Genomic DNA, 15,538 nt, shown 5'->3' with positions numbered 1-15,538 from the left:
AGAAAAGTAAAATTAGCACCTGCGATGCCCCACCTCCCTTTCCTCGCAGTGACCGAAACAGGCAACAATTTAAATGATAGAAAAACTATGAGTGATTCACCCAGGTGAGATGGAGCCAAGGAGGGGTGCCAGGGGAGGGGCCCCAGTATTGCAGCCAGCCTCTTCCTGGGTTCATGCATCAACCTCCTCTGAGCCTCTGTTTTGCAGCCCTGGTGGGGTCCCCAAATGATGCCCTAGACCCCAACATACCTCAGACTAACAGCTGGCTGGGGGCAGGACTGCTTTGCTCTCCTTTGAGGCTCCCAGAGCTTACAGCATGCGGAGTAGACACCTAAGAAATATCTATTAATTATCATGTGAGGCCCTGGGCTTGGCTCTCCAGAGAGGACTGAAGCTAAAGGGGGCTGAACACTGTCCTTCCCCTCTGTACTGGGGACACCTCACCGATTCCTCAGGTCTGCTCCGCGAAGTGCACGGAACAGTTCCTCCTGCTCATCATGTTTACAAGACCGTCCCAGGTCTGGTCCACACCTGCCTTTCAGCCTGGCTCCCGGGACAAATCCTGCGCCCCAGCTGTCAAACTGGTCCATTCGCCACTCCCAGAGAGCACCTTGGGGCTCCCTGCCTTCGGGCCCCGGCTCAGGCCTTTCCCAGACTCTGCCCCTGAAAACCCTGCTGACTTTCTTCTCCCTGAAGCCCGGCCCAATGTGCCCACCTCGTGGTCTGGCCTTCCCTCCAGCCTTCCAGAAGCTTCTGTAGGATGCACCCCTGCCGTTCATGATAGTGGTCTTAGTCCACCCTATCGGAGCTGCCCTCCCCGAGTCTATTGCCCTGCAAGGCCCTGGAGCCAGGCAGAGGGAGGAACGCTCAGGTGAAATTCCAGTCAGAGGTGGAATTAGGCAAAAGCCTGGATCCGGGCTGGGTGGGGTTCAGGATTAGATTTGGGCCTGTGCGAGCCCATTCTTAATCCCACACACTAGGCGGCGCCAGCAGTCTCATTCCGGTGCAGACGCCCCCGGCGGTTGAAGTTTATTACCTGTCTAACAAGTTTCCTTCCTGTCCTCCTGTCCCTTTAAGAAGGTGAGCCAGGTGAGGCCGGGGCTCCGCCCCCGGGGCTGGCCCCGCCCCCCGCCCCCGCGCGGCGCGCCGGGCTCGCCCAGTCCGCACGACCTGGCCCCGCCGTCCGGGCCGCGGTCCCAGGTCCCGGCCCCGCGCCATGGAGCGGCGCTGGCCCCTGGGGCTCGGGCTGCTGCTGCTGCTCTGCGCCCCGCCGCGCCCGGGGGCGCGCGCCACGGAAGGTACCGACCCCCGCCCCCCGCCCCGCGGCCGGCCCCCGCCCCCCGGCCCCCCGGCCCCGGCATTCCTGAGGAGGCCTCCGCGCGCCCCTCTCCGGCCCGCCCGGGCCGCCTCCCGGCGGTCGCCTGGCCGGGCCAGTCTTTGCTCTTTAACCCCGAACAGTTGCTTTCCGGGGTCAGTCACCCCGGTCCCCGCCGGCCCGAGTGTGCGCCTGGGGATGGGGCGTGAGCTCCTGACGCCGCGAGGAAGCGGTGTCCGGGCCCCCACCAGCAATCGTGGGGGCCCCCCATTTCCAGGCAGTTGCAGCCTGTGCGCCCACCCCGGGTCTGACCCTCTCAGGCCGCGCGTGGGACGCCAGGCTGGGGACAGAGACCTGCAGCCGGAGAGTTAGGACTTGGGGTGCCCGGGAAGTAGAGGTCAAGGCTTACAGGTGGGGGGTTGCACGCCCCCTCTTGGCCCTGCTATCCCCACTTCCCAGGCCTGGAGCTGTGCTTTGAGCCGCAGCCGGCACCCCCAGTCTCTGCAGAGCAGGCCCTTTGCCAGAGGAGGAGAGCCGCCCCATCCAGCCCTTCTGAGGTCCCCTGTGCACGCCACCCACTCCCCCCACCCACCCAGAGGCCGAGCCACTCCTGCCAGGGCCACCCTTTGGATCCTGCAGCGGGTGGGCCCCCCACAGCCCCTCGGTGTGAGGGTGCCCGCTTGAGTGGGGCTGCCCTTCCTCCGGCTCCCTGCGATGTCTGGGCTCAGAGGTGCAGCCCTCCAGGCCTTGCCACTCCGCTTCGGTCCTCGGCCCTTTTTCTTCCCTAAACCCCAGGACGGCACTGCTGTCAGAAAGGGGATGTGGCAGCCTGGGGTTTGGGGGTCCAGAGTAAGGACGGAGGGTGCACGTGTGCGGTCTCCTCCCCGAGGTGACAGGCCCCTTCTCTCCCCACCTCAGTCACTCTGATGGACACGAGCACAGCGCAGGGAGAGCTGGGTTGGCTGCTGGACCCCCCAGAGGATGGGGTAAGTGTCCGGGAGGGGGGACCCCGAAGGTGCAAACTGAAGGCCAGTGAGAAACGGGGCGGAGAGGTGGGTGGAGGAACGGGGAAAAGAGCTGGAAAAACTGGAAGTGGCTCCTCTGGAAGGGGGAGGGGAGGTGAGTCAGATCCTTCTGAATGGGATGGGGGGGAGGGTCAGGCTTCACCCCCTGGGGAACCCTTCAAGGCCCCCGCTCCTCCCCCTCCTGACCCCCTGGGGGAGGCTGGGTTCTGGAGAAGGAGGCCTGTCGAGAGGCGCTCACCCCCCTGGGAGAGGACGGGCCTTCTAGAAAGTTGAGGACTGAGCCCCAAACACAGACATGTCCTCAATCTGGGGCCCTATCCGTGGGTTTCAGGGGGTCAGGGGACCCCACACATGTATTCTGAGTTATGTAGACAGGCAATTTTTTTACTGGAGAAGAGAGTCAAAGCTTTCATCAAATTCTTCAAAGGCTCTTGGCCTCCCCCACCCTCCCTGCCCAGTTACCAGCAGCCGGCAGCGTAGAGATCCCTGAGGCCTGGGCACCTCCTCTGCCTGTCCCGCCACCACCCCAGACATCACATGTTCTGCCCCCCAAGGCCAGGCCCTCCTGGGGTACACCTGAGAGGGGGCAAGCAGGGGTTCCTGTGAGTCTGAGAGCACTTTCCACCCGCATCATAGAGCTGACCCCAGAGCTGGGGGGATGCGGACAGCCCCTCCTTTCTGTTCCGAGGTTCCTGTTCTCGGGATCCCTTTCCCCTTTCTTCCTCCCCCAGCCTGTATTTCTGGGTTCAGGTTCCTTGCTTGCTTCCCTTCCAGGTCCGCAGGTCCCGTCTCCACTCTCAGCTCTTCTGCAGAGTGGCCTGTAATTAGAATTAATAGACTAAACCGTAGACATCCTGCAGGAGGGGCGGCCTGGAAAATCCTGGCTTAGCAGCCCTCAGAGGCGCTTCAGCTCATAAACCTGCTAATCACTCCACGTGAGGGCCGCAGGTCCAGCCGCGGCGGCCTCCGCAGGCCTTCCTCGGGCCCTTGCCTGCCTGCGCCAGCTCGGCCCTCCCTTGCGTGGTGACATCCAAGGCCAGCCCCGGCGCAGCTCTGGCCAAACAGCCCCGCACTAAGCAGGAGGACGAGAAGGCACGGCTGTCCCACGGCCCGCTGTCTGCCAGGCCCCCTCTTCTGCCTCCTTTCAGAACACCACGCACGTTCAGGTTCAGCTCCCCAGGATGTGCCCATGGCGGCGCCAACGCCCTAGGGATGAGCAGACATCCTGGTGGCTTTCCCCATCTGTCACAGCTGCAGCGGGGAGGGGCGAGGTGCAGCTGGGAACCTGGCTTCCCCGGCTCCAGCTGCAGCCCTGGCAGCTAATGAGCTGCTCGTGAACCGCCCACCACCTCCATCTGACTGCCACCCCATGCCCCGCTGGCTCCCAGAACCTCTAGGCGCCTTCTCTCACTCTGCCTCTTGGCCTTCACACCCTGGGCCCAGGCTTTGAGCTCCCCAACAAAAGGTGAAAATATGGGCCTCACAGCAGTTTATATTCCTGCCCCTGCCCCACCCCACCCCAATTTCTTAGTTAATGGTGTTTTTTTTCTTGCCTTGTCTTGGAGCTGAGGATAGCAATGGGAGGCCTTGGGAAAATTAACTTTCTAAGGACCTCAGTCTCTGGTCTATAAAATAAGGATATTGTGAACAAGCTATCAAGGGAATATTTTACAGAATTTGAGAGTTTCTTCCTTAAACTCTTCTGGCAGAGAAAATACTTAGGACGGCCGAGAATTTATTTCAAAAGGAAGAACAATGAAATGGGATACTCGTCCTGCCGGATAGCAGAACATCCTGTGCATCCACCCTAATTGAAACATGCGGCATTGCACAAGAATGCACAGTCAGTGGAACAGGATAGAACATTCAGGAGCAGATCCACACATGAGATGTTCGCTGGCAACACGGGACTCTCCAGTCAAGGGGGAGATCTGGTCAATAAATTGACAAAAGAATGTCCATAGTTTCAGGAAGATAACGTGCCATTTTCACTCACACTACCCACAACTTAATAATTCTAGGGAGATTAAATTGAAACTGAAACACCAAAACCACAAAAATATTAGGAGGGAAAAAAAAAGGAGGTTTTCATAAGTTTGTGATGGGAGAGCTTCTCCAGCATAATACACAGAATCATGAAGGGAAAGACTAGGTATTAGTCTCTTAAAGTTTAGAAAATACTTCAGCATCAAATACCCCAGCAGCAAGGAAGGGCTTGCCAGACAGGGAGGAAATATTTGAAATGTACATTTCAAGCAAATCATTAGCATCTAGCAACAATCAAAAGATAATACTAGGATATCAGGCAGTGTCCTGAAGAGGTAATTGCAGACAAATACAAACAGCCAGTGAACAAAAGAAACAAAAACTTCCTCAAAGAAATGTAAATCAGCATAGCACAGGAGGCTGTGTTTTGTCTGTAAGTTTGACCCCAAGGCAAAAAGACCATTGCTATCCAGTGTGGATGAGGTTTTGAAAAAAATGTGTGCATTGTTGGTCGAAGATAAATTGATCAAGTCTTTTTGGGGGACAATTTGGCAATGTCTTCTCATCACATTTATAATTTATGCACCCTTGGATACAGCAATTCTGCAGAAATCTTACAGAAATCTGGATATGCTTAAGAAAAACCTAGAAGCTACCTAAATGGCCAACAGTAGGTGGATGAGTAAATAAATTAGGGTACATCCATTCAATGGAACACGCTGGTGAAGACCTTTCAAAGACTGTTAAAAATAAAAGGCAGCTTGTAGAATCATTTGCATGCTTTAAAAATGTATATTAAAAGCACACTAAATATTCTAGGGTTTCTCTCTGGCCCGGAAAATGGTCTATGAATATTTTGCCTCAATTTGTTAAGAATGGGGGTGGATGGGTGAGAGGACTTTACCTTTCTATTAGTTAGGGTTTTGTTCTTCAGCTTTTTGTCGTAAGCTCAGTGGGTCGTGATTAAAGCTGCTCTCTGGTACCTGGATGCTCCTGTCACCCCCCAACCTCTCCAAGGCTGGGCTGCTCCTCGTCAGTGCTTACAGCAGCGCCTGGTCCCCACGAAGCACTGCACCAGCACCCAGCTAGCCCTCATTACTACTGAGTTTACGTTTTTCTAACGTAAGAAGAGATTCGGGGAGGTGGGCTGGTTGGTGCCCCCGAGTGCAGTTACTTTGAGGCTTGCTGATTTTGATAACCGAAAGGTATAGTGGAGAGAATGAGAATCCCTATTCCAAAGAGTCTATGCTCATCTGTGCCCTCCAACCGCTTGGGGGAAATGCCGTCTCCTCCTTAAACAAGCAGGCAGGAAGGTTTTTATCTGGGCTTTTGCTGTGGAAGGCTGCCTTTGGACTGCTGACTTTCTGGGGATGAAATAGGCAAAAATTGGTGCTCAGATTCTTGCAATTGGAGTGAGCGTTGGTGGAACCAGGGCTGGCTAAGGATGTCAAGGGGGGTGTAGGGGTTAAGGAATCCCCAACCCTAAACACTGGAGGGGGAGGATGGGAAAAGTAGCATGAATCTGGGTAACACTGACATGGCTTCCTTATCCTCAGCTCTAGAAAATCAGAGTTTGGGGAGTCTGGGACTACCTGAGCCTGACTCTGGTTTCCTCTTGCAGTGGGGCGAGGTGCAGCAGATTCTGAACGGGACGCCCCTGTACATGTACCAGGACTGCCCCGGGCAGGAAGGTGGAGACACAGACCACTGGCTGCGCACTAACTGGATCTACCGGGGAGAGGAGGCCTCGCGAGTGCACGTGGAGCTGCAGTTCACTGTTCGGGACTGCAAGAGCTTCCCAGGGGGGGCCGGGCCCCTGGGCTGCAAAGAGACCTTCAACCTCCTGTTCATGGAGAGCGACCAGGACGTGGGCATCCAGCTCCGACGCCCCTTGTTCCAGAAGGTGCTTCTATCCTTCCTCCCCTCTCTGTCCTGAGGCTGATCCCTGCCTCACACCTTTCCTTCACCCACTAGCTGACAAAAAGGGCAAGAGGCAGAACCAGGAAGACAGTGTAGGTCCAGGATGATGAAAGGGATGTGTGAGGAGACATCAGAAGAGCTGGATTTGAGGACTTTTCTGCTATATCCCAACCTTGGCTGCATCACTGACCCTCTCCGAGCTTTGATTTCTTAATCTTAAAATAGTGGGGACAGTGCCTCTCACTTTTTTTTTTTTTTAGAAGCTTTGCAAGCCTCCATTGAGATAATGCCATGCCATGGTAGAGGCAGGCAAGAACCTTCCAGAACAGCAAAGTTTGCATGTGACACCCCCATGAGGATGGTTGGAATAGAGCTCCCTGCAGGCTCGCCCTCTGGTCCCGTGTCTTCCTTCTCAGGAGAGCATGCAGGAATGCAGAGTGAGGAGCTGGTTATATAAGATGTGCTCTGATTATTTTCCAAAGAGATGTTGTAAAATTTGTTATTAGTAATAAATTAACGATGACACACTTTATAACTGATCACCTCATTGACGGTGAGGTTGGGAACGCCTCCGAATAGCAGACGTCTATGGGCGTCCCGCTGCCTGCTCATTCCAGCACTATCACACGGCAGCTGTGCGACCTCGTACGAGGGCTTAACCTCTCTGAGCCTTAATTTCCTCATACGTTTCCTGGGGGTGGTTATCCGTGCCCCAGCGTAAGACGATCGCATGGCCTCAACAGCATAAAGCACATAAAACCCTTAGCTCGGTAACGCACAGCCAACAAGCCCCCAGTTTCCGGTTGCCTAAATCGTCAAGTATGAAACAATCCACCTTTTCTGCTAGGTGGGAACAAAGCACATCCCTTCGCCTCCCCCGCACCTTCTTCCAGGTAACCACCGTGGCTGCAGACCAGAGCTTCACCGTCCGAGACCTGGCCTCCGGGGCTGTGAAATTGAACGTGGAACGCTGCTCCTTGGGCCGCCTGACCCGCCGAGGCCTCTACCTGGCCTTTCACAACCCAGGTGCCTGCGTGGCCCTGGTGTCCGTCCGGGTGTTCTACCAGCGCTGCCCGGAGACTGTGCACGGCCTGGCCTGGTTCCCCGACACGCTCCCTGGACCTGGCGGGTTGGTGGAAGTGGCGGGAACCTGCTTGCCCCATGCCCGGGCCGGCCCCAGCCCCTCGGGGACGCCCCGCATGCACTGCAGCCCCGAGGGCGAGTGGCTGGTGCCCGTGGGCCGGTGCCACTGTGAGCCCGGCTATGAGGAAGGCAGCAGCCTCAAAGGCGAGGGCTGTCTGGGTAAGGAGACTCCAGGAGGTGGGGAGACCCGGCGGGGGCCCCTGGGGAAGGGTCTCCGGGATGCCCAGGGAGGGAAGGAAGTCGCTGATCCATCTCAGAGACTTTTATTTTTGATGTTCACGCAATTCTCCTGCAACTAAGTATAAACATCTTTGCACATGTTAAGAGATTTAATCACCCAAAAGTTTCCACTGCATTGCCCTGCCTCCCAAGTGCATTCCTCTTTTTCTTTTGCATGTCCCTGGAAGCAAATTTCATATCGTAGGGATATTTTTAACTGGGGGGAGGGCTAAGAGCCCTAGAGATATGCGTGCTGAGATGTTTCTGCGCCAGGGACAGGGGCGGGGCTGTGCCCGGGAACCCTGAGGAAGCTCAGCCCTGCTCCTTCTCTCTCCAGCCTGCCCGAGCGACTCCTACCGGCCTGACGGGGACATGCCCCACTGTCTCAAGTGCCCCCAGCACAGCACCTCGGAGCCTGAGGGCGCCACCATTTGTACCTGTGAGAGCGGCCATTACCGAGCCCCCGGGGAGGGCCCCCAGGTGGCATGCACACGTGAGTCCAGGGGTGGCCTGACCGTCCGTGAGCCCTTGTTAGGGTCCGAAGTGCCCAGAAGTTATGGATACTGGGGACTGCCAGGATGTCCTGCTGAAAGCCCCGCCCCCCACGCTCCCTGGCAGAATGCAGAGATGTGGTTAAGTCCCTTTTTTCTTAGAGGGAATCCAATCTTTCGGGGACTTCAAGAGTTGGGGTGGTCGGAGGAGGTGAGGGGTTAGCGGCTGGGGGGGAGCGAAAGAGGCTCCTACTGATGAGTCCTCTTCTCCCACAGGCCCGCCCTCAGTCCCCCGAAACCTGAGCTTCTCTGTTTCTGGAACTCAAATCTCCCTGCGCTGGGAACCCCCAGCAGACACAGGGGGGCGCCAGGACGTCCAGTACAGTGTGGGGTGCTCTCAGTGTCGGGGAGCCGCAGTGGATGGGGGGCCCTGCCAGCCCTGCGGGGGAAGTGTGCTGTTCTCCCCCGCGGCCAGCGGGCTCACGGCGCCTGCCGTGCGCGTGGACGGCCTGGAACCCTACGCCAACTACACCTTCAACGTGAAGGCCCGGAACGGGGTGTCAGGGCTGGGCAGCAGCAGGCACGGCAGCGCCACGCTCAGCATCAGCATGGGGCACGCAGGTGAGGGCCGGGGCACGCAGGTGAGGGCCCGGGCACCGGGAGGAGCCAGCTGGACCCGGGGACGAAACCAAAGGGCTCAGGATCCCCAGGGCAAATGGCTGGGCGGGAAGCACCCCAGCAGCGGCTGAATTATTTCCTCTTTCCTTCCAAATGCAACCGCAACCCGCGCCTCGCAGAGTCCCTGTCTGGCCTGTCCCTGCGGCTGGTGAAGAAGGAGCCTCGGCAGCTGGAGCTGACCTGGGCAGGGTCCCGGCCCCGCAGCCCCGGGGGGAACCTCAGCTATGAACTGCACGTGCTGAACCAGGTGAGGACACAGCAGACAGTGCCCGGCACACCCCAACGTTCCTAGCTTGGGGCGCAGCTTCGGGGGAAACTTCCGCAGTGAACTAACTGTGGCTTTCTCAGCACAAAGTCTAGAAAGAGCCCTCGCCATTCCCACCAGCCTGCCCCTCGCCGTCACCCCGCCTGGCTGGCTTAACACGAGTCCCCATCCACAGGATGAAGAACGGCACCAGATGGTTCTGGAACCCAGGGTCTTGCTGACCGAACTGCAGCCGGACACCACGTACATTGTCCGAGTCCGGATGCTCACCCCGCTGGGCCCTGGCCCTTTCTCTCCTGACCATGAGTTCCGGACCAGCCCTCCAGGTGGGCGGGTTCTCCTGGGATTGCACCCGCCGTCCACGGCAGCCTCTGTGACCCGATTCCAGTCAGGAGCTTGCCTCGGCCTCTACACACGTGCACACACACTGATAGGCTTGGCCACGTGGACACTGTGTGCTCATGTATACATTGCACACAAGCATGCCTGTGTGCCACACGTGTGCACATGTACCCCCATGTATGCACAAGTACCCCTACAGCATGCACAGGCACAGAAGCTGCCCGAGGGAAGAACTCACACTTACACCAAAGCCCCTCCTCAGACACACATTTTGACACTGGATCTTACCCGATCTCCTAACCCCTCAGCTTACTGCTCATCAGCAGAGAGCCACAAGCCAGTGCACCCCTCTCCCCAGTTAGGGGGAATACTCAAGGTCCCCTGAGGCACTGGACTCAGGGTGTGCCACAGGTGTGCATCACCCCTGTGGATCCTGAGGCCCCCCCCACAACTTGCTCACCCCATGTGCCTACAGTTTCCAGGGGGCTGAGTGGAGGAGAGACCGTCGCCATCATCTTTGGGGTGCTGCTTGGTGTGGCTCTGCTGCTTGGGATTCTTGTCTTCCGTTCAAGGTGCTGCTCCTACCCACCTCCCCTTCCATCCACCCTTCCTGGGTCCCTTTGCCCTGTCAGAAGCCCCTGAATGCCCCTAAGGACCCTCCTACCCCCCAGTGCCAATGTGCCAGCATGTCCCCACACCCATCCTGTGCGCCCACCCCACAAAGTTGCTGGGGAAAACTCAGCCTGAGTCCACTGGGCCCCCGGGGCAGTCCTGGACCCTGAAGAAGCTGCCCCCCAAACTCCGCAGGAATGGCCAGCGGCGCCGGCAGCCGAGGCAACGAGATCGAGTCACCGACGTGGACCGGGGTGAGCCAGGAGCATGCGTGGCTGGGTGTGCATATGTCGGGGTACCTGGGTGGGAGCCAGAGACTTGCTTTTGCTAGAACAACTCTGGGGCATGAGTGGGCCTTATCGTCTCCAGGGCATCTGTGCTTTGCTACCTAATTAACTTTGGCTAATTAACTTTGGACTGACAGCCCCCCAGAGGCTCAGTACAATTGCCTGTTAGCTGATGGGCCCCCGTACCCCAGCTGGGCGCTCGGTCTCCAAGCCCCTCCGGGCTGGCCAGGCTGAGGCTGAGGCTGAGGCTGAGGCTGGGCAGGAGGGGGATTGCCCAACAGTCTCCCTGACATCCTCCAAGGCCTGCGGGGTGCCTGCTGGCCACCTCATGGGGTATCCTTGCCGGGGGGGACTTGATGTGTCCAAGCAGCAGCGGGAGGGGCTGGTGGGGGAGTGTGACGAGGTGAGAATGAGTGGAGGGCCATGTCAGGGGTGAGGTGGAAAGGCAAGGAATTTGAAGCGGGTCAAGGAGCCACAGGAGATTGGGAAACTTGAGGCGGCGGACACTATTTTGGGTCTGAGCCCTGGCTCATTGCCCAGGCCTTTTGGGGGTGAGGACACAGGAGCTTTGCACAGAGACGGGAAGAAGAACGGCTGGGATGTGGAGACTTCGTTGTTCAGCCCAAACCAGAGTCCTCAGAGGACAGAAGCATGAGTCTGGGGGCTGCTGCTGGCCGCTTCCCCTCCCCTCACCCCCAATACTCCAGAGCTCTGACATGGGTATGCCCGTGACTGCGCCCTCCCTGCAGAGGACAAGCTGTGGCTGAAGCCGTACGTGGACCTGCAGGCTTATGAGGACCCTGCCCATGGAGCCCTGGACTTCACCCAGGAGCTCGACCCAGGCTGGCTTATCGTGGACACGGTCATAGGGGAAGGTGAGGCTGCCGCTCCCCTGTGTGGGGCACCGAGCTGCCAGCCAGCCGGCCCTTCAGCCCTTCGCCAAGGGGCCGGCTGGCCTCTCCTGTGGCGACTTCCCCTGTCTACCCCGTACTCCTCTGGAACTGCAGGGCACGTGCTGTAACCCCCACCAGGGGCACTGGAGCAGCCCCGAGCCCCACACAGTCTGCTCCGGTGGTTGTAGAGTTCCTGACAGAGGCTTAAATACCTGGTCTGTCAAGAGAGGGGCCACAGTGCCAGGCTCAGACTTTTTACAGATGGTTCCCAATCATCGGAGAGCTTTGGAACCTCCCTCGCCCCACATTCCACCCCATCAGGGGCCTAGTGTCCTTGGGCTGCCCTGATCCCGTGGGTCACCAGAGGAAATGGATCTGGGGAGAACAAAGCTGGGCAGTGTCCTTGCCGATTATGCAGCCCAGCCGGCCAAGCCGTGACTGGGGGGCTCGGGGAAGACAGCGGCCATGGCCACCCTCCTCTGAGCGCAAGCGGTGAGCCAGCCGGCTGCCCTGGTGGGTCCTGCTGACCCCTGTCCAGACTCGGCCCCCTGCCCCTTGGAAGTGCAGCCGAGCCCGTGTCACCAGAACGGGCACCCCGCGCTGCAGTCGGAGCGGGGAGACTGGAGGATAGTGCCGCCTGTGTATCGTGCCGTGGCCCCTTTTCTGCCCACCCAGGAGAGTTTGGGGAAGTATATCGAGGGACCCTGAGGATCCCCAGCCAGGACTGCAAGACCGTGGCCATCAAGACCCTGAAAGACACGTCTCCAGACGGCCAGTGGTGGAACTTCCTCCGCGAGGCCACCATCATGGGCCAGTTTAACCACCCGCACATCCTGCACCTGGAAGGCGTGGTCACAAAGAGTACGAGGCGGGGGCTTCGAGACCACCGGAGGCGGCTGGGGAGGGGGGCCGCGAGGGCCGGGGGTGGGGGTGGGGGTGGGGGTGGCAGCTGCCATGGTGACGTGCTCTGTGTCTCAGGAAAGCCCATCATGATCATCACGGAGTTTATGGAAAATGGAGCCCTGGATGCCTTCCTGCGGGTGAGGCGGGTGAGGAGCAGCTGGGAGGGAAGATGTGCCCTCGGGAGCCCTGGGCGTTGGCCCAGGAAGGGCGACCCAGCCCCTCACTAGCCCACTCCCCCGCTGCAGGAGCGGGAGGACCAGCTGGTCCCTGCCCAGCTGGTGGCCATGCTGCAGGGCATAGCTTCTGGCATGAACTACCTCAGCGACCACAATTATGTCCACCGGGACCTGGCTGCCAGGAACATCCTGGTGAGTCAGAACCTGAGCTGCAAGGTGTCTGATTTTGGCCTGACCCGCCTCCTGGACAACTTTGACGGCACCTACGAAACCCAGGTTAGAGCCCTGCGCCCACCACAGCCTCTCGTCGAGCGCGCTCACATGTGTCAGACGGGACTCGGCCTCATGTGGACACTAGCCCTAACACTAACCCACATAGGGGTTCCCCACCCCTCTATGCCCTGGAACATGTCCCCTCTTTGCCCAACACGCCCCATTAGGGAGGAAAGATCCCCATCCGTTGGACAGCCCCTGAGGCCATCGCCCACCGGATCTTCACCACGGCCAGCGATGTCTGGAGCTTTGGGATTGTCATGTGGGAGGTGCTGAGCTTTGGGGACAAGCCCTATGGGGAGATGAGCAATCAGGAGGTAAGCCCGGATGCTGCTCCCCAGTTGTCCTTAACTCACCTCTTATCTCCTCTCCACATCCTCCCAACTCTTTCCTGCAAATGCCGTTACTAATTCTTCCCAACCCAGTTTGTCTACGCTCCCGTCTGAGTCCCTGTTCTCTTTGGGGTGTCCAGAGGCTCCATAGCAGTGAGCGTATGTGAACCCGGTGTCTCATGGGCTGCCAGGTGAGCCTCCTCCCCTCCCCTGCAGGTCATGAAGAGCATCGAGGACGGGTACCGGCTGCCGCCGCCAGTGGACTGCCCTGCCCCTCTCTATGAGCTCATGAAGAACTGCTGGGCCTACGACCGGGCCCGTCGACCCCACTTCCACCAGCTGCAGGCACATCTGGATCACTTGCTGGCCAACCCCCATCCGCTGCGGACCATTGCCAACTTTGATCCCAGGTGAGGCTGCTGGGCAGGGCTGGGGTTTCAGAAGGCAGGCGTGGGCAGAGGGAAATGGGCATTCAGCCACATTCACCAGCCGCCACCGGCCCCACCCCCCCCCCCCCCGGGGTCTAGACTCCCACCTGTGAGAAAGGACATCCACGGGGCGCCACTCTGATGGAGGAGCTGCCCTTCCCCCCAGTAGCTGTATTTTGATAGGAGCACAGTGACCGGGAGGCACATGGAGCATTTGAAAAGAAGTAGTTAGAGGTCAGTTCCAATTACCCACCTTTGTGGAGATCGGGCGCAGCCAGACCCCAGCTTACCTGGCCTCACCTGGCCTGGGTCCTCTCCCTCTTCAGGCTGCCTGACCTGGCACCCTCCTGGGGCCATGCGGCTGTCCCACTGCATTGTGCTAGCACCCCTCCTCTGAGGGGTTTCAGCGGAATGCACCCCCTCCCCTATAAAACCTCCTGCATTTGGAGAAAAGGGGGATTCATTCGACACGTTGTGGAGAGCCTTCTGGTTACTGAGCTCTCCCGGACATTGGTGATACGGCCAGGCTGATGTCCCGAGAAGCTGCAGGGAGCTTGGGCAGCTCACTTGGGGCTGGGGAAGAGAGACACCAGCAACCACATGTCAGGTCTGGGAGGGCAGCCTGGAGGCATCACCCGAGTTGGGGAGCTGGGGCTGGGCGGACGGACTGCAGGATCCACTGCGGGGTCAGTGGCCAGCCACGCAGCTGGAGGGCTGGCAGGTTAATGCCAGGAGGACCGGCTCTGAGAAGTTTGGACTTTATCCTGAGCACAGAGCGCTATCGACCAATTTTTTAAAAACTATCCATGGGAGGGACATGGTCAGAATTGCCTTTTACCAAAAACATGGACAGAATGTGGAGAATGAACAGGCGGGCGGTGGGGCGACGGGCCGGGCTGTGCTTTATCAGGGAAACCAGCCCTGGCGTGCCGGCCTCCGTATCAAACCGCCATATATAACCTTGTTCCTGGGAGAAAATGTGTTTCAAGTTCCAACTTTTGAAACTATCTTTTGGAGCCCAGCTCCCTCGCACACTGGAGACTGAATGTGCTAATCTTTCTGGAATGTTGGATATTTTTCCCCCAGCAGATTTACTTTGCTAATGGTTTTTGGCTCTGGCTGGCTGGAGTACAGGAACACTCATTGTATTGTGGGTGTCGGAGAGCAAGAATAACAGCGGGGGTTGGGGGTGGCCAGCCAGGGCTGCTCCCAGAAGCCCAGGGCCACCCTGAGCTGAGGCGGGACCACACCCGGCGGCCAGAGCCCCCACTCTCCTGCCTCCACGCAGCCGGGATGCTGGTGCCGATCGGCCTCGCCACCCCGCCAGCTGCCCACGCTGCCCTCTCCATGGAGATGAGCCGGGGGGCCGCGTCTGTTGGGGATGTCCGGGCTACCGCTTCCCCTGGGCCTCTGCGGCAGGCCCGCCGGCCTGCCCCGGCTGTACACACACCAGGAAGCGGGCCAGGAAATGGGTTCACAGACAATGGCCGGGCTAATCCACGAGGTCTGCATAACCTCTCTGCTCAGACACCCAGTTTGAATGTTGGCAGCAGCGGCTCCTGGGCTGAGCCCCCGCTCAGGAAGGCCGAGGACAGCCCCGGCGTCCCGGTGTGACTGAGGTGACCCGTGTCCCGCAGGGTGACGCTCCGCCTGCCCAGCCTGAGCGGCTCGGATGGGATCCCCTACCGGAGCGTGCCGGAATGGCTGGAGTCCATCCGCATGAAGCGCTACATCCTGCACTTCCGCTCGGCCGGGCTGGACACCATGGAGTGTGTGCTGGAGCTGACGGCTGAGTGAGGACCGGGGCCAGGCCCGGGAGGGCAGCTGGGGTGCGAGCTGCAGACTCACTGCCCCCTTCTTTGCCCACAGGGACCTGGCGCAGATGGGAATCACGCTGCCGGGACACCAGAAGCGCATCCTGTGCAGTATTCAGGGCTTCAAGGACTGAGCCCCCAGCAGCGCCTGCCTCTCAGGGAGCCAGGCTGGGCCCATGGTCACTCGCGCCCTGGCCCTCCACCTGCCAACCTGGTGCTGCTCCAGCCCCTCCTTCCCGGGAGCTGGTCCCAGGGGCCAGGGAGCCTCTGTGTTACGAGGGGAGGTGGGGTAAAGTACAAAGGTATTTCGGGAGGGAGAGGGAGGGTTTAATATATAAACATATACATATCTATTTTTGTAAATAAACAGGACTGAGCTGTCACCTTCACCCCTGATTTTTGTTTATTTGCTTGTTTGTTTTTGATCCCTGAAGCT

General features: G+C 58.9%; 1 protein-coding gene across 1 annotated transcript; it reads left to right on the top strand.

The window, feature by feature from the left end:
- Positions 1-1,084: 1,084 nt before the first annotated feature.
- EPHA1 (EPH receptor A1) lies at positions 1,085-15,236 on the top strand (the record flags this gene model as incomplete). The annotated part of the gene is made up of 18 exons (XM_084229964.1): positions 1,085-1,298; positions 2,234-2,301; positions 5,948-6,229; positions 7,140-7,548; positions 7,946-8,101; positions 8,376-8,720; positions 8,897-9,024; positions 9,218-9,368; positions 9,860-9,956; positions 10,192-10,250; positions 11,033-11,158; positions 11,852-12,037; positions 12,155-12,216; positions 12,325-12,531; positions 12,696-12,845; positions 13,077-13,270; positions 14,926-15,081; positions 15,158-15,236. The coding sequence occupies exons 1-18, from the start codon at positions 1,217-1,219 to the stop codon at positions 15,234-15,236; spliced, it is 2,937 nt and encodes a 978-aa protein (XP_084086090.1). The 5' UTR covers positions 1,085-1,216.
- Between the last annotated feature and the right edge of the window lie 302 nt (positions 15,237-15,538).

Source organism: Talpa europaea (assembly GCF_964194135.1).
Source record: "Talpa europaea genome assembly, chromosome: 3".
In the NCBI taxonomy this organism is placed as follows: Eukaryota; Metazoa; Chordata; class Mammalia; order Eulipotyphla; family Talpidae; genus Talpa; species Talpa europaea.
This window is presented reverse-complemented; position numbering and strand designations above follow the sequence as displayed.